The following is an 18938-nucleotide window of genomic DNA, read 5'->3' as shown; positions in this document are numbered from 1 at the left end:
TACAACTTCAAGCCATATAGCATAACTGTGCATTGCTGGGAACCCAGCCAGCTGTACATTGCTGCATGGCCTTATTGGGCATTTGCAGAGCAAATGTCTGTAGTGGAGAACCACAACAACATTCTTTTTAAATAGTTGCTTTGTCCAAAGTCAAAAGACATTTTTCATATACATATGCCATGTAGAAAGGAATGCCGGTAATAAGCCGATGTGTTTATCGACACCTGTAAATATAGATGGTCACACCATCTTTAAAACAAGGGACAGTGGTATATTTAACGAGTCAGTACCATGTAAGTTTCCATCTACTTAGTCTAACAAATATGTAAATATCTGGTATGTAGGGCCTTTTACTGTTTACAAAGCTTAAAATTTTTTTCAAGTGCCTTGTCTCCTTTACTTCAGTAGTATGAAGATCAATGCTTTTACTTCGTTTTCTATAAAGAGGAGAGGGAGATTCTATTAAATGAACTGTGATCAAGTCTTCAAAGACAAGTTGAAGTTTTCAGAAACATTCTTGGATATGCAGTTTGTCCCGAAAGGAAAGTATGATTAATTCTATCGATACTGCCAAATTTATATTTGATTATAACAAATATTATTTTAGTTACAGGAAACAAGTAATTTGACAAAAACATTGTGAAATTGCTGTCTCAAATATTTGGCTGTCTTTTAAGCTCCTATACATGTTTACATTTTAGGTCTTTATCGATGGGTGTATATCCCAAAATAAGTAGCTAGTTGAGGATGAAAGATCTTATTGGAAGATTTTCAAATCAGCAGAGAGTTTGATTAGATTGATTAGACTGCAAGTATCAATGATAGTGTGCATTCTAATTGATTAAAATGTTTTGTTAGACAAATCTAGGGAATTTTCTTATTTCGATTTCTTTAGCAACTGAAATAATAAATCATAGGAAGAAGTTTATATTATAATGTTATATTGTTAAAGAGGCCCTTTTTTATTGTTATTACGATCTTTATTACTTTCTAGATCTGGCAGCGAGATATTAGGTCATTTCATCCCTTCTGAGCTAGCACTAGATTGTTCCTTTCAATGTATTTTCCAGTGGTTGGGCCAGTATGTTAATCCTTCATACTAGAGATTCCCAGGATCTTCATTGCTGGCAGTAGATTAGCTCCAGGAAAAATGGCTTCTGCTGCCAAGGAGTTAAATGATTCAAGGGCTGTGCTCCCACCACTGTTGTGTACTTTCCTGACATTCGTCCCAGATTTTCCTTTGCTTATTTTCTTGGATGTCCTTAGATATCCACATTGTATTGGAAGTTTTATGCTGTGTAAAATTGTGTGTGTGTTATTTTACAAATGTTTTGGTTTGCAAAAATCTCCCCTGGAAACTTAATGATACTTAATGCATGTGAATGAGCTAATCAATGGGATTAAAGATAAGAGGTCTTATACTCAGGGTTGGGTTTTAATGAATGGTATTTTTTGACATTTCCAGCATCAGCCCTGTCGGTTGTCGTCAGTGACTTTATATTGCTAAATCCAGCGGGCATCATCTGTTTTATTTGCCCTCTCAGTTGGGTTTGACACTGTTAACCACTCCTTCCTAGGATAGTCTCCTCTTGGTTCTTTCTTCTTTTTCTTTCCTTTGTAAAGTTTTTGTGGTGTCTTTTTTTTTTTTTTTTTTTTTTGGCCACTCCTCAAAATTCTGTGAAGATTTATCTTCCTCTGTCTAGATTGTGATCTTATGACGCTGTTAAATTTGGCACTTCTCAAGGTCACGCCTAGACCCCTTTCTGTTCTCTCCTTACCTAGGTCTTGGCCACTCCCACCTATATACTGATGACTCCCGAAATACATCTCCAGAGTAGACCTATTCTTGGCCTTTGAAACCTTTTTTGTCCTTTCAGATACCTGAAGTCATCTTCCTGGTTTTTCAGGGTTACTGCAAACCTCAGTGTTTTCAAACTGGAAATCTTCCCTTTTTCCTGCCCTTCCCGATCCTCTTTCCTGTCCCCTGCCTCAATGAATGACATCACCTTTTATGCAAGCCAGAAGCCTGGGAGTATTTTTGATGCCCTTTTCCTCTCATCTACCATATCCAATTCATCACCGAGTCTTGTGAATAACTTTGTCATATCTGCTGCTTCTTTCCTTCGACCCATTACCTTAGTTCCCTGCTCTACTGCAGTAACTTCCCTTAGGTTTGTTATCAACTCTCGGCTCATCAGTCTGAAGCTAGACTGATCCTTTCAAAACGCAGATCTTGTCCTGAAACTGCTCATGTAGTCTTTCTGTATTTCTCATTGTTCTTAGGGTGAAGACCAAACTCCTCTGTAACTGGCCTCTTTCACCGCTCCCTCCCTCCCTCCAGGTCAGCGCAGATCCTTAGTCTTTGTTGTTCCTTCTGCTTGTATTCTTTTCCTGCTCATCTTTATTCATCCTTTAAATCTTGGCTGAATTATTACTTTTATAGGGAAAACTTTCCTTACCTATCTGATCAGGTGAAGTCTCCTTATTTTTAGTTTTCATTTGTAGCACCTATTACCTGTTTGCATCAGTTTGATTAGTTTTTCCACACAAGAAAACTAACAGTTCCTTAATCTCATAGCAAAGCAATACTCCTGTTGTGCCTGATTGAAAAATACGTTTATTTTGCTTAGTTCAAATCAGAGTCCAAATGAGGTCTTCACACCCATTAAACAGTCGTGTCTCTTAGGATTATTTCAATCTAGAGTAGGATCAGGATTTTCAAAATAAAGTTTTATTAGAACACGACAGTGATCATTTATTTATGTCTTGTCTATAGCTGCTTCATCATACTAATTACAGAGTTCAGTTAGTTGTAAGAGAGACAGTAATGACTCACAGGTCTAAAACATTTATTACCTGGCTCTTTAGAAAAAGGTTGCTGATCCCTGACCTAGAGCAGTACCCCCTCCTTTGCTTTTCTTTTTGTTTTCTTTCTGATTTGTTTGTTTTGTTTTTATTTTTGTTTTTTAACTCACAACTTTGATTAGTTGATCAACAGGTTAGTTGTTTTACAGAATATCCCACATTCTTGGTTTATCTGTTTGCTTTTTTCTGTGTCCTTTAATTTGTTCTTCCTGTCATCGATTTCTTCTGTAAACTGGGGTATAGATCGTTGAGATTCAACCTTTTTGGCAAAAGTTCTTCATTAAGCGTTCCTGTATATTTCATATTGCGTAGTATAAGGAGATACATGATATCTATCCCAGAGATACTAAAATTGTTCAGTGGGTTCAGTTGGTGATAGCCTAATCCCTTCCTTCTGAATTACACTATTGTTCTTTCACATGATGGTTTCATTCATTGATGATCTTTTACTGGATTAGTTGTCTTACCACAGGCTGCCAAAAGGAATTTTTTTTGTTAAGATTTTATTTTTAAGTAATCTCTACACCTAACATGGGGCTCAAACTCAAAACCCTGAGATCAAGAGTCTCATGCTCTACTGACTGAACCAGCCAGGCACCCCAAAATGAAATTGTAAAATTATAACATCACATGCCTATTTTTTTAGATACAATTCTTTCTTCCCAAGTAAGTTTGCCTGGAAAAACAGGGTTTTTTTTAACTCTTATTTTTTTTATTAAAAAATGTTTTTTAAGTTTATATATTTATTTTGAGAGAGAGAGACAGAGAGATCGAGTGGGGGAGGGGAAGAGAGAGAGGGAGAGAGAGAATCCCAAGTAGGCTTTGCACTGTCAGCACGGAGTCTGATGTGGGGCTTGAACACACAAACCGTGAGATCATGACCCGAGCCGAAAACAAGAGTTGGACGCTTAACTGACTGAGCCACCCAGGCACCCTGGAAAGACAGGATTTAATGCTTATTCTTTTCCTTTAATATTTAATTTTCAGAAAGAGAGATTGATGTCCTTGTTACCTTCAGTAGTAAACAAAGCATTTTGCTTTTTGGTTTTTCACGTGTGTTATTATGAACTCTTTGATTTTTATATATATACCATGTGTTTCAGTCACTTGCAGAAATTATCTTTTCTGGTTTCTAACTGTGCCATCTTCGGCCAGTGGGAGACTCTAATGTTGCCTTTTGATGGAACCTTCTTTGTCATTGATAGTTTCCCTGCTTCCCCACTCTGAGGCCACTAGTAGAATGTCTCAGGCTCATCTTGCACATTTCCTGTCTCAGACCTAGCAAACACCATTCTTTCCCAGAGCTCTGGTTTCTTTTAGTGGAAGTGATACTTAGAGACCACAATCTGGTTGTGGGTGATAGGGGTGCTAATTGGTAAGGAGTGTGTCTTTTTTTTGACATCTCTTCGGTGGACAAAACTAGTAAAATATAAATTCTTGAAAGGAAAAAAATAGTTCATACTGTTAGTTTTGATTCATATTTAAGGTTATTTAATATAAATTCTAATTTGATTCTTCGAACTGCATTAATATATTCTCTTTATTCCTCTCTCTCTCTCTCTCTATGTCTTTATATGTACATGTAATTGTTTTAAAATAATAGTAATGTTACTACTATAAGTGAACAAAGTTTAGGATTTTTTTTTTTTGTCTCTGACCTTAGGTATCCCACTGAGTATGTATGATCAATTCTATATTTTAAAATAATTTTTTATAAGTTTAAAATAATTCTTTGTGTTGCTTCATCTCCTGATAGTTAAATTCATTTGTTTTAGTTTTTAATTTGAGGGAATTTTTTCATCTTGATTTTAGTTTAGTTTTGTTTTTTTTTTAAGTTTATTTATTTTGAGAGAGAGAGAAAGAGAGAGGAGGGGAGGGGCAGAGAGAGAGGGAGAGAGAGATAATTCCAAACAGGCTCCACACTGTCAGTGCAAAGCCCAGTGCAGGACTCAGACTCATGAACCATGAGATCATGACCTGAATCAAAAACAAGAGTTAGATGCTTAACTGACTGAGCCACCCCAATGCCCTGATTTTAGTCTTTGAACATACATAATTTAAAGCTGTAGCAATAGAATATAATTTTCTCATCATTGCCCAAACACAACACATCTAGAATAATGTGTTCACTTCTGCCGTATTTTAAGAATAAATATTTGGTAAGTGGCATACCAAGGCTGGGATGATACCAGTGGTTCTGGCAATGCATTGTCTTGGGTCTGTAAACCGTTTTAAAACTATGATAAAACTGACTAAAAGTTGGCCTGCTTTTTTATTATCACCATGTATCAGCAATTCTAAATACTATCAGTGAGAAAATACTCCTCTCTGCTCTTGTTACGTTGCTGAGGAGGTAATCAATCAATGTGAATATCCAAAGGAGAGTAATATAATTGATGATGAATCTAGAAACTGTAGCCCATGAACAATGAAAGAACAGATGTTTAATATCAATCAGAGCAGAAAAATTTTAAAGGTTTACAGTTTCTATATATATTTGAAGGCCATCATGTAGGGAAAAAAGTTAACACTTTTCTTTCTAATTCCAAATGACATAACTGGGTAGAAATTTAACTTAACATTACTAGTGAGATTTTGAGTCTGTGGAGGATCATGGCATCCTTTTTTGTATATTTTATCTTCCCATCGAGAATCAAGGCCTCTTTTCTGCCCAGCGGTAAATTTTTGTAATATTCTTCATGTAGGTCCTAAACACTTATTATTAATTTGATTTCCTGGTATTTCATATCTACTAGTGAATCTATCAACAAGCTTTTTCTAAAACAATTTTTTAAATGGACGTTGGAAAGGGATACACATCATAGTCTAGAGAGTTGATAAAGTTTAACCTGCTCCTGGTGAGCTCGATATTTTTTTCTTGAAAGCTTGTTAAATGATTAAGAAAATAAATTAATAAAGAGTTGTTATGAAAATGTACTTTTATTGCCAAGGTGCTGTAAAATACATTATTAGAAAGCCTGACTCGGGGGTCTTTTCAAAGCATTATTCTTTTGCCTGTGGTTTTGGGCATCTTTTCCAGATTTAAGTGTTGTTCTAGGAGAGAACATTTTGATACTTTACTCGGGTGAAGCATAACCATATCAAATAACATTTCAGAACTATACATTGCATAATCTTGGACATTGTCATATAAGAAGGCACTAATGAGATTTTATTTTTTATGAAAATGCAGCTCTTACTTAACAGTGACTGTTTTTTATGGGCCAACTCCAGACCACATTTGCTTACTTCCCACGCTCTAGTTTTTCTGATGTCCGAAGCTTTAAGTATAGAGGTCAGAATGACATTTTCATGCTCTTGATTGGAATCTCATAATCTTAAAATGGGTATTATTCAGTGTATCAAAAAGCCTAGTTCTGTTTTCTTTCTTATATTAACAATAAATGAATTTTTTATATTTTAATATCAATTTTTAAAAATCTTTTATCTTGAAATTGCAGATTTGCAAAAAATACATAAAGATTTTTCATTCACCTTTCACCTAGAGTCTTGAAATGGTAAAATTTTACAACCTTTGCTTAATCATTGTATTTTTTTTTTTTTTTTTAACATTTGAGAATGAATTTATAGACATGGTGTACCTTTTACCACCAGGAACTAAAGTGGCTATTTCTTAAAAACAAGAACATTTATCCTAATCAAGAAATTAACATTGTCAAATCTACAGACACTCAAATTTTGTCATTTACCCCACTAATTTCCTTTCTAGAGAAAAAAATGCTTTTTAACCCTCTGTAGTATGGGCTCCAATCCCAGAATCATGTTGCATTTTATTCTCTTTCACCTCCTTTAATCTGGAACAGTCCCTCTGCCTTTCTTGGTATTTCAAAATTTGAAGATTGTAGAACTTTTTTTTGTTTTTGGGTTTTATAAAATACTCTTCAATTTCTATTGGTCTTTTGATTTCTCAAGATTAGATTTAGACTCTGCTGTGATCGTATCAGGAGTTACATGATGTCTCTTTACTGTTGATAATATTTATTGCAATCACTTGCTTAAAAATGTGAATCACCACTGCCTTAACACAGTTTCTATGTTTTCTCAAGTTTTGCTTTCCTTTGGTGGATTGAGTCCTGAAATGTCTAATGATAAGCCTGTTTAAAAAAAAAAAAAATCTTTTTCACTCTGTCTTATCTTAGACATTACCAGCTTCTTGAGACTTGACTTGGAGAGAAGTGGGCAAGGCCAGGACTTGCACAGCTTCTGGACTAGGTGGGTCCTATAGAGGTTATAAACAGAGGTTCCTAACTCTATTTAAGAATGATTAGGGGCTCTTGGGTGGCTCAGTTGGTTGAGCGTCCGACTTCGCTCAGGCCATGATCTCATGGTCGGTGAGTTTGAGCCCTGCGTCGGGTTCTGTGCTGACAGCTCAGAGCCTGGAGCCTATTTCGGATTCTGTGTCTCCCTCTCTCTCTCCCCCTCCCCTACTCATGCTCTGTCTCTCTCTATCTCAGAAATAAATACACATTTTTTTAAAAATTTAAAAAAAAAGAATGATTAGTCTTAGAGATTCCTTTGTCGGGCATAGCTGTGAAGTGCTGATGTAAACGCAACATTGTATTTTTAAATCCATTTTCACATCTCTGCCTTTCTTTTGAAACATTTTATGTAGACCACAGGCTTTTAAAATAATTTCATAATTAAAATCTAGTTCAGCAACCAATAATTATTTACCCAGTGGATGCTCATAGATAATAATGACAGGTTAATATAATTAAAAGCCAATTTCCTGTGCCTTGATTTATATTTAAAGAATACAGATTAATTGTGCTGAATTCAAAATAACAGAGTCTAAGTGTAGAGTTGACTAAGTTTTCGAACTCACTTTTTACCATTATTATAGTTGCTGTGAAAGTGTTAAGACAGACTTCATGATAGAATTGTAAGTGATTAAAAGATAATTGTTAAAAACTAGTATTATTTTTTGTTCATTTCTTGGTGGGTTTTTTTTTTTTTTTTTTAAAGCTGAGAGTAATGGGACCAAAGGATTTTTCTCATAATGAGAATACATCTCTCATGTGTCTGCTAATCAGCAGGGCTATTTCCATTCGATCTCTATTAAATAATAATAATAAAGAATATTTCAAGATTATTAAATTACGAGGAAGGAACATCTCTAAATTGGACAGGAGCTCCTTTTCCTTTTATAAGAAAATGTTAACTATTTCAGTCATACGGCTTGTGCAGCATATATGGAAATTATCTTCAAGGTGTATCATTACCATGACCTTCTTAAAACACCTTCTTGAAAACATCTGTAGATTTTCTTCTTACTTCTCTAGCTACCACTTAGTATTCTTTACCGCACCTCTCTGTCTTTAACTTGGAAATCCTGGAATTTCTTGGACCGGGTCCTGTCTTTTCCCTCTGACCTTGTATATGTTCTCCGAGCTTTGACCTTCTTCTGTGTGTCTGTCTATAATCCATCTATACCTCTGGGTTAATCTACACCCTCTCTTAGCTTTAAGCTTACGTGTATACCAGCATTTGCTGACATCTCACAGCTGCGGTATCTGAAACTGAGCATGTCCAAAACAAAACTCGTGATCTTCTGCATAAAACCTATCCCTCCTCTGGTTTCTCCTTCCTCAGAAAACGTACTTTCATTCGGTTCCTAATATGAGAAATCAGGGAATTACTCTTGATATCTTCCTCTACTGGTCCCATCCCCCATTCCAATCAATTAGCAAGTCCATCGGTTTTAGCGCCAGGATAGTTTTGAATCTGCTGTACCCCTGCTCTAAGCCATCAGCAGTACTTGCATAAACTCTTGCAGTAACTGCTTACTGGTCTTTGCTTTTCTACTCTTGGTGCTTCTAGTGTTATCTTTCAACTTTTGCTCCTCCCCAGTTTTATCATTGTATTGCAGAAATGCACCTTTAAAACAGTCGATCATATTGGGGCGCCTGGGTGGCTCAGTCAGTGAAGCATCCAACCCTTGATTTCGGTTCAGGTCATGCTCTCACGGTTTGTAAGTTCTGCAGTGCAACGCAGAGCCTGCTTGGGATTCTTTCCCTCATTCTCTCTCTGCCTCTCCTCTGCTAACGCAAACACACACACACACACACACACACACACACACACTCTCAAAATGAATACTAAAAAAAAAAAAAAAAAAGTCAGTCCTATCTAGCTGCTCCCCTGCTCAGACCCTTAATTAGTTTTTCATGATGCGATAACTCACAAGGCACCACATGAGCCGACCTTACCTTTCACCATTTTCAGGTATACACCAACCATGCTGAACTTCCTTTGGATCCTTGAACCTGCCTGGATCTCCCCGCTTCATCATATTCCCTCTGAAATAATTGTTCCTGTGCCCCTTTCCATTTTTAAAAATTACTTAGCCATTAATTTATGTCTGATACATGAAAACGGCAGAAAGTGCACACAGTACGAAAGATGCATCGTGCAAAGTGGCTATTTATATTTTCCATTTTTACGGGATCAGATTTATGAGTCATATTTTTTAATGGCTCTCAGGTATATGGTTTATTTGTGAACTTCTATAGTTTTATTTTTACCTTCCAATCTTTGATCAACCTGGAATTTATTTTAAGAGGTAAGGTAAAGAGCTCTGTTTTTTTTTTTTTTTCCTAGTTAACTACTCAGTTATCCCAGTACCATTTATTGAATATTTCATCTGATTTTCTGTTTTAAAGTGCCACCTTTACCTTATATTATGTTCTCGTCTTATTTTAGTCTCTTCTAGTGTCCTGTGTGCTCATGTACCATGCCAGACTGTTTCTATTAATGTCACTGTATGGTATCTTTTTTTTAAATTTTTTAATGTTTATTTTTGAGACAGAGAGAGAAAGAGAGAAAGGGGCTGAGAGAGACAGACATAAAATTCTGTAGCAGGCTCTAGGCTCTGAGCTGTCAGCACAGAGCCTTACCTGGGGCTTAAACTCACAAACTGCAAGATCATGACCTGAACCGAAGTCGGATGCTTAACCAACTGAGCCACCCAGGCGTCCCTATGGTATTTTTTTTTTTTAAAGTTAGTCCCATCAACTATAGTTTTCCAGAATATTCTGGCTTTTCTTAAATGTTTAGTTTACTAAATGGAATTCGGAATTAATAGGGCTAGTTTTTTTTTAAATCTTGTTGATATTTTTTGAGAATATGAATTTTTAGATTAATACCTGAACATTGGATGACTTTACAATCCTACAATTTCCTGTCTAAAAATGTTTTTTTTTTTTCCATTTCATTGACTCAGGGCTTTCGTTACCACCATTTTAAAGATTTCTTCATAGATATTTATACATCATACTTGGATATTTCATCTTATCTTCTTGTCAGTGTAATAGAACCACTATATTTTTCAAAAGTGATTGTTTTTTAAAAACAAACAAAAAGCAGAAACTGACCCAAAAGAGAAAAAACTAATGGTTGCCAGAGGGGAGGGAGGTGGGGAAATGACCAGAATGGGTGAAGGCGAGTGGAAATACAGGCTTCCAGTTACAGGGTGGATGGGTAAGTCACGGGATGAAAGGCACAGAATAGGGAATATAGTCAGTGGTATTTTAATAGCCTGGGTATGGTAGCAGATGGTAGCTACACTTGTGAGCACAGCATAATGTCAAGAGTTGTTGAATCGCTACCTTGTGCACCTGCAACTAGTGTAACATTGTGTCTCAACTGTCCTTCAAATAAAAAAAAACCTACCTGTTTTTTGAACAGAGAAGGGTTGTTAATTTTGAACCCACTCTCCTTACAATATTCATGTATTGTTTGTAATCGATTTTTAGCTCATTCACAGCTCCTCTTCCCCGGTCCATAATCTATTTAGCTAACTTCCATTCTTCCTTAAGATGTCAGCTTAAAGTTCACTTTGCAGGAGCCCTTTCCTAACTTCCATGTCTCAGGGAGAGAGCTCCATATTACTTCGCTTAGGGAACCCTATACTATTTCCTTCAAAGGGCTTCCACAGTTAGAACTTACACAGTTTACATGGGATTTTGTTATTGTCAGACGTGTCTTTCTTCTGTCTTGCAAGCTGCCCGGGAAAGAATCGTGTCTGTTTTCTTCCTCACCCTGTCCTCAGCTCAGTGCATAGTTCCCACGTGCTACATAGTAGATACTGCTTGGCTGATGAGTAGATAGGCTGGTTAATAGGTTGAATGGATGCTTGGATTGTCCAATTTTTGGAAATTTGCCTATTTCTAATCTTTCAATCTATTAGCTTTATTTTGAATTCAGCACACTTTAAAAGTCACACATTGCCCCTTGGGAACTTGATGTACGTGGGGTGTAGATTTTTATTTTTTATTTTTTTAATTTTTATTTTTAAAAAATGTTGATGTATTTATTTGGAGAGAGAGAGAGCATGCAAATGCAAGTGAGCAGGGGAAAGGGAGGGGTAGAAGGAAAGGGAGAGAGAGAATCCCAAGCAGGCTCCAAGCTTCGTGCAGAGCCCTATGCAGGGCTCGATCTCACAACTGTGAGATCATGACCTGAGCCGAAATTAGTCAGATGCTTAACGGACTCAGCCACCCAGGCACCCCATGTGGATTTTTAGAAAAGGTTCTCAAAGACGAATGGTTTAAGCATATCGGTTAATGTGTTCATGGTTTTGCTGATTCACTTTGTCAGATTGATTGGGTATTTTCCTCTTTCAAACTTGTTATTTTCGAGCAGTCTGAAATGTGGCACAAGTGAAATTACTCTGACAATAATAATTCTTTTATTTTTTTAAGTATCACTTCAAAATTTTGGAATAATTTAACATACTTCTATGTTGCAATTTGTGGGATTGAGGCTTGGAGAGATCAAATACCCACTGTTACAAAGCTTCCAGTGGCTGGATCGGGTCCAGATTTCGAAGTTTTCTGACTCCTAATTCAGTGTTCCCTCTACCATGGTATCTTCCGTATCGCTGTACTATTAATTGCCTGCCTTCCAGGAATGTATTTGTAGTATTGTAGAGAGGAAAGTCTCTCACACCACTTTGCTCTATCAAGGCAATTTTCCTATGGTTAACTAATGACACCATCATATTTTGAAAATGTTCCCCCTGTCAGTAGATCTCCCCCCACTTTTAAATAGCCTTTTTCTTTAAGAGCAGCTCTAAATTCACAGCAAAAATGAGCAGAAAGTACAGAGAATTGCCATGTATGCACCCTGCCTCCCTATACCCACAGCCTCCCCTGCTGTCATCATTCTGCACTAGAAGTGTTACCGTTGATGAACCTTCCTTGACATCATTCTCACCCAGAGACCATAGTTCATGTCAAGGCTCACTCTTGGTGGTGTACTTCCTGTGGGTTTTGACAGATGTACAATGGCGTGCATCCACCGGTAAGGAATTCTAAAGAGTAGTTGCGCTGCCCTAAAAATCCTCTGTGCTCTGGCCTGTTGATCCCTCTCTCCCCACTAACTCCTGGCGGCCACTGGGCTTCTTACTGTCTGCAGAATTTTGCTGCCTTTTCTGGAATGTCATGGAGTTGGAATCCTACAGTTGGTCGCCTTTTCAGAGAGGCTTCTCTCACTTAGCGACACACGTTTGAAGACTCCTCCATATCTTTTCGTGGCTGGCTTGCTCCTTTCTTTTTACCACTGACGACAGCACTTCATTTTCTGGATGTACCCCGGTTGGTCCGTTTACCTACCAAATGACATCTTGATTGCTTCCAAGTTTGGGCAGTTACGAAAACTGATAGAAACGTCCATGTGCAGGTGTTTATGCGGACAGAAACCGCCAGCGCATTTGGGCGAATACCAAGGAACGTGCTTGCTGGATGGACCGTGTGGTAAGAGTATGTTTAGTTTTGTGAGGAAACAGAACCTGTCTTCTGACACGGCTGTGTGATTTTTGCCTTCTCACCAGCAGTGAAGGGCGGTTCTCGTTGCTCTGTGCCCTCACCTGCAGTTGGTGTGGTCAGCGTTCTGGACTTTGGCCTTTCTCGTGGGTTTGGAGTGCTATCTTGTGGCATTTGCTTCATGCCACAGGAGGTGGGGCATCTTTCCATACGCGTATTTGCCGTCCGTATAGCTTCTTGGGTGAGGTGTCTGTTTAGATCTTCTGCCCCTTTTTAAATCACGTTGTTTGTTTTCTTTTTTATGTTTTTAATATTCACTTTTAACACTTGTTTTTTGTTTTTTGTGTTTTTTTTGTCCCTTGGGCAGCATCTAGTGAAAATACACAGAAAGCTTTGAGGACATTGAGAATGGTTTATTTTTTCAAAGGAAAACTCCTCTCTTTCTGTTTTTCTCCTTTTACCTTTGTCTTTCAGTTATACCTGCCGCCACTTGCGGAGATATGTTTATGTGTTGGACAAACTGTATTTCCCCCACTATCACTGTTCTACGCTTCAGCATTGCTTCTCGACCCTCAGTGACAATGGAGAGGAACTCTTGTCTTTAACTTGCTCTCACATTCTCAGATCCTATGCTTCCAGGTTATTAACCTCTGCTGTCTGTTTACTGCATGCTGCATGCTGTATGTGACTGATAATTGCATGTTTGAACGGGATACATGTCGGTGAAATGATTGCCGAGGAGATATCTATTTGAAATGGTGCTAAATGATTCCTTAAAATAATGGCTGGGATTTGTTGCCTTACAAACGTCCTCTTAAGTACTTTATGTTTCATGGGAGAGAGAGAAGCTTTCAACCACACAGTTGGCACGTAAACCTGACAGAACTTTTCTATACTTTGCTCCATTTGGAAATCTTTTGATTTATGTGTAATAGTTGGGAGGTGCTCTGTCTGGTTTCTGTATGAACAGACTCTACCGTTACTGTTAATTACCTATGAATTTTCGGTTCTCTTCCTCGCTCTGCAAGCACCCCCGAGAGCTGACCGTGGCATTTCACCCATGTTTGGATAGAAGCACATTCAGCTGAGCAGGTTTGATTTTATAAGAAGGTAGAAATTGTCCTCTGGGGTTTTGCATTTCTCACTCATTTGTATATAGAATAGTTACAAAATCAGTAAGTTCCAGTGTGTCATGGGTGAATGTAGATTAAACAGAGCAACGGTGGGAGTCATAAGAAAGAGACAAGCCACCGATGTCAAGTATCAGAGAAAATCCGTACCTGCTGTGTAGTGTATATCACATGCCAAAGGAGAGACGTAGTTTGCCACGACTGCTTTGTATTTTGTAGGTGGCATTTTAAACACACATTTTCTGTAAGTCAGGAATGACTTGCGCACCAGCCCTATACTGTTAGCTAGGTATGATGTTTGAGGCAGTGTCTTCAGTGCAGAATGACTTCGAGGAAGAAAGAAGAAAACTTCCGTGACCACCTTCTAGAAAAGAGCAAGCTTTGGAATTAAAATAGATCTCTTCAGGTGAAGAAACATGCAGAAGCTTTACACAGCATAAGTGAAATTTGATTATTATTTTGAATACATTTTGATTATTAAGACTAGAAGGTAGCGTGACATCTAAGCTGCCGGCCTGTTTTTGGTGGCAGAAATATTTACAGACACATAATGATGTCGGTCAGACTCATAATTAAGCCCGTAGAGACATTTTGAGACATAAAGAAAATCAGAGACAGAAATGTTAAGTGAAAATAATGGAATAAGCCCTCGTGCATATAATATGGGAGAATTTATCAGAGGAAAGCCATTTACTTTCCGCTGACTCCGGGAAAACGAGTGAGTATCGGGTAAGTGATGGTGTTAGGAATCGGGGACAGAATGTGTCCAGTTGTAGGGAACAGAGAGCCGTTGCTCATCACTGAGCCTCTTGAGTGGGCAGCGTAGCTATTCCTGCCCTGATTTCCTAGTGGACCCACCGAAGGTTCCTCCAGAGAAACAGAACCAGCAGGACGCACGTGCACGTGTGCGTGTGTACGTGCAGAGAGAACGAGAGATTGAGAATTACTTTAGGGAATTGGCTCTTGTGACTGTAGGGACCGGCAAGTCGGAAATCTATGGGGGCAGGTTGGAAATTTTGGTGAGTGTTAATGTTACAATCTTAAATCTTAAATCCACAGGTGCTGGGCAGGAGGCCGGAAACTCAGGCAGGGTTTTTGTGATATAGTTGTGAAAAAGAATTCTTCTTCCTCAGGAAACCTCAGTCTCTGCTCTTAAGGCCTTTTGTTAATTGGATGGGGCCTACCCTCATTAGAGTAATTTTCTTTTTTTTTTTTTTTTAATGTTTATTTATTTTGGGAGAGAGAGGGCGTGCGCACCTATGCGAGCAGGGGAGGGGCAGAGTGAGAGAGGGAGAGAGAGAATCCCAAGCAGGCTCCACACCGTCAGCACAGAGCCCAATAAGGGGCTTTATCCCACGAACCGTGAGATCATGACCTGGACCGAAATCAAAAGTCGGACACTTAACCGACCAAGCCACCCAGATGCCCTGGTAATTTGCTTGCCTTAAAATCAGCTGATTAACCTTCACAGCAACGTGTAGGTGAGTGGTCGCCCACTCTACTGGCCCCGTAGCCCAGCTAAGTGGGCACGTTAAGGCCACCACCACACCGTACTTGTGTTTTTTCTCCGTGTGTCTTCATGTACGACATGTCTATCCGACCAGACTCCGAGCCTCGTGCAGTAGACGTGCCATCTGACCCCTCGATGTGGGCCTGGCAGCACCTCACACCTGCGCGCTGGTCACCTGTGTTAGTTGCTGCAGGGTTTCACCATCTGCTGTTTGTACCCGAGGCCGCTATCCGCTTGCCTCTGGGTCACACCCCTCCCCTCACGGGGACACATGGGAGAGAGGGATACAAGGGGAAGTGGGAAGGTAAAAGGGAACAGAAGGGAAAGGACCAGGAAGACAGAGTCAGGAGACGTGAAGAAAGTCGAGAAGGGAAACGTAAAGGCCAGAGCAGCATGGGATTCCTGTGTGCCTTCACCCGATTCCTGGCAGAGCTGAAGTACCCTCTGTTTCTTGGAACAGCATTTTCTTCCATGTGTTTTGCTTCCTCTTTTAGCACCCCTCCTGGGGCCCTTCCTCATTCTCAGGAGGTTGCTCGGTACTCGCATCTAGGGTAGAAGGTAGTAAGTAACCCTCCGAAGGGCATGTGTTCAGTGCATAGCCCTCCTCGGGACTGAAAAGCCTTTAGGCTGCCTCTAGAAGGAAAATCAGGCTGTGGTAGACCCAGGTAGATGGGTTGAGGAAATAGTCTGAGGCCAGGAGAACTCTATGGCATTTTTGAAACGCTGTCCCTTTGCAGTCCTGGCCTCTCTCCGACTGCCGGCCCTCTTCTCTCACCTTATTCCAGAGGTGTTAAACCAGGTGCACCGTCTCCTGGCCTCCAGACTCTGCCAGGCCCTGACCACCTTCTCTGAATGGCAGAGAGGAAATTCAGCGATTAGGGGCGTGGGCACTGGAGGGAAGGCCACGCCCCCTCCTCCACCGGCTTTGCATCCCAGCTCCACCCCTTTGCTGTCTGGGGCAGGGAGCCTGAAAAGCTTGCATTCTGGACGGACCTCAGAGTGAGCTTGATTTTCACAAAGGGAGATACCTGGTCACCTTTGTGCCACGTTCATGCGCAAGTGACTAACATCCTGCATCCACAGTGACACGTGGTCAAGTGTAATGTAGTCTCTGCAGTTGACACGTTTTTCTTTCAAGAGACCTGTGTTACTTAGCAGGACAGACCAAGCCGAATGCCTGAATGGAGCCATCTCGGACTCACTTCACAGTCTCAAGTAGCTTTTGGTTACGTAGTGTGATCCTCACGCCGATCAGTCTCTGGAGAGAAACATTAGTTTATCCTTAAAGGACTTGACCTCAGTCTAACATGAACTACTGCTCTAGGTAGAAATCTCAGTCACTGTGCGGCAAACTTCTTCCCGGTGTAAGAATTATTTCCATAGCCTCCCTGAGAGAGTGCTTCTGGGTGCTTCCCATGTCGGGAGGCAGCGGGGTTCTTACTGTTTCACTGTTAGAGGGTCAGGTTGAGTCCACCTGCCAATAACTTTCAACCATTTTAAAATTTGTTTTAATATACTAAAGATGTGGTGTAATCCTGGATTATTTTGCAGCCATAAGTTGCAAATGTAACATAAAAAATGGTAGAAGATAGTGGATTTCTATAAAGAAATATCTACCGAAAGTTATTAAAATGCTAATATCTTGAATTTATTATTATCCTAGGGAAATAACCCAAGGTAAGAATGATATTTAAGAACAAAATAAGGGATTAGTCAAGTAAACCGTATTTTGTCAACTCAATGGGAAATCATGTAGCCATTAAAAGTATCATAAAGAAAAATAGGGGCTCCTGGGTGGCTGTCTGTTGGGGGACCGACTTCGGCTCAGGTCATGATATCATGGTCTGTGGGTTCGAGCCCTGTGTTGGGCTCTGTGCTGACAGCTCAGAGCCTGGAGCCTGTTTTGGATTCTGTGTCTCCCTCTCCCCCTCCCCATCTTGTGTTCTATCAAAAGTAAATAAACATTAAAAAATTTATATTTATATATATATATATATATATATATATATATATATATATATGTATATATATCATAAAGAAAAATAAAGAGGGGTGCCTGAGAGGCTCATTTGGTTAAGCCTGCTACTCTTGATTTCGGCTCAGGTCGTAATCTCACAGTTTTTAAGATTGAGCCCCGTGTCGGACTCTGTGCTGACAGTGCGGAGCCTGCTTAGGCTTCTCTTTCTCCCTCTCTCTGCTCCTCCCCTATTTGTGCTCTCTCTCTCTCTCTCTCTCTCTCTCTCTCTCTCAAAATAATAAACATTTAAAAAAAAAACATGGAAAACATTTGATATAATGTTGAAAAAAGAATATAAAATTATATACTGATATTAAAACTGTTATATGCATGCGGACAAAAACTAGATGACATACAAATACTTGCGGAACATTAGTGAAATATACATGACATTTAAAAGAATTTTAAATTTATTTTTTTAGCATTTAAAAATTATGCAAATTGACATTACAAGTTTCTTTGTTTTTTCCTCAGCCCTCCCTCCACCGTCCCAAGTTAAATGTATATTTCTGGCTGTTTTTTTTTTTTTTTCCCCTCACCACCATAACGTAATGTCATTTTATTAATTGGCAAAGAACTGCAGTGGTTTATGGGAATAGATAGGAGTTCCTTCAAGTGTGATCACAGAAAATTTCTCCCATAGCTTATTTTAGCATTTTTGTAGTTTTGGGGGGGAAGGGATGCTTTTCTTAACGGAATTGGTTTATTATTCTAAGTAAGCACAACATTAAATCATGTCTCTAAACTATAGCACTTTCAAATTTAGCAGTGTTTTCACCCATTTGGTATGTCTTTCATACTGTGGTTTAGAAAAATGACATCTGGTGCCATTTGATTGCTTTGAAAGAACTGCATCCTCAGTCTGAATCTAGGACAATGTCCTAATGAGTTTCCTCAAAAGAGGTTTTTTTTTTTTTTAAAAATTACTAGAACAGTCTTGTCATATCGTATACCACTCTCTAAATCTGTCATGAATAAATATTTGCAGCCAGAGTAATAATTTTTCATGCATATGATACTGTCTTAATAATTTTGTTGTGGCTATGTGCTTTATTGATTTCCGTGCCACTTCTGTGGCACGAAATGAAATGCATTATTCCACTTAAACCATTATGGTTTCCTTTTGAATTACATATTCACTGCTTGATCCTGTCATCAAGCTTATTCTCTTTTCTGTAATGTGGTGTTTGGTCTTGAGATGTACTTCTTTAGTGCTCAGTGCCATGTAAGGCAAAACCAGGCAGGTAAATTCAGATCAGAAAAGCTGGAACGAATAAACAATATGTCATTAAATTTTTTTTAGAGTCACTCCTTTAATGGAGCATGTTGTTTCCTTGTTTGGGCCCTTGGGATTGTCTTTTTTTCTTCTTAGGAATTATAGGAGTGAATCATGGCTGTGCATTCTGGAGCGGAGAGGAGGGCAAGGCTTGACATAGCAGCTACCGTCTCTGCTTGGTCTCAGAGCTGAGGTAGACAGCTTTGCCTACCGCCTTCTCTTGGCTTCTGGGACAGCAGAGTCCTGGCTTTCTTCCCACCGGTTTGCCATTTCTCGGTAGGCCTTTGTTGTAAATGTTGGAATTCCTTAAGGCTTGCTCCTGAGGCCCTACTCTCTTTTCGTTTAAACTCTCACC

The 18938-nt window shown here is 39.1% G+C and overlaps 1 protein-coding gene across 4 annotated transcripts in view; it reads left to right on the top strand.

The window, feature by feature from the left end:
* DYM (dymeclin) overlaps window positions 1-18938 on the top strand; it is a 350855-nt gene that overhangs the window by 191618 nt on the left and 140299 nt on the right. For 3 of the 4 annotated variants that reach the window (XM_019464089.2, XM_053902680.1, XM_053902681.1), the window contains one exon: window positions 13125-13289. The exons of the other annotated variant lie outside the window; for it this stretch is intronic. In XM_019464089.2, the coding sequence (XP_019319634.1) occupies window positions 13125-13289 (165 nt within the window). The remainder of the gene's footprint in view (window positions 1-13124; window positions 13290-18938) is intronic. 4 annotated transcript variants of the gene reach the window in all.

Source organism: Panthera pardus, unplaced genomic scaffold (assembly GCF_024362965.1).
Source record: "Panthera pardus isolate Hobbes unplaced genomic scaffold, ASM2436296v1 HiC_scaffold_15, whole genome shotgun sequence".
In the NCBI taxonomy this organism is placed as follows: domain Eukaryota; kingdom Metazoa; phylum Chordata; class Mammalia; order Carnivora; family Felidae; genus Panthera; species Panthera pardus.
Note: the sequence above shows the minus strand (reverse complement) of the source record. Positions and strands in the feature narration are given on the sequence as shown.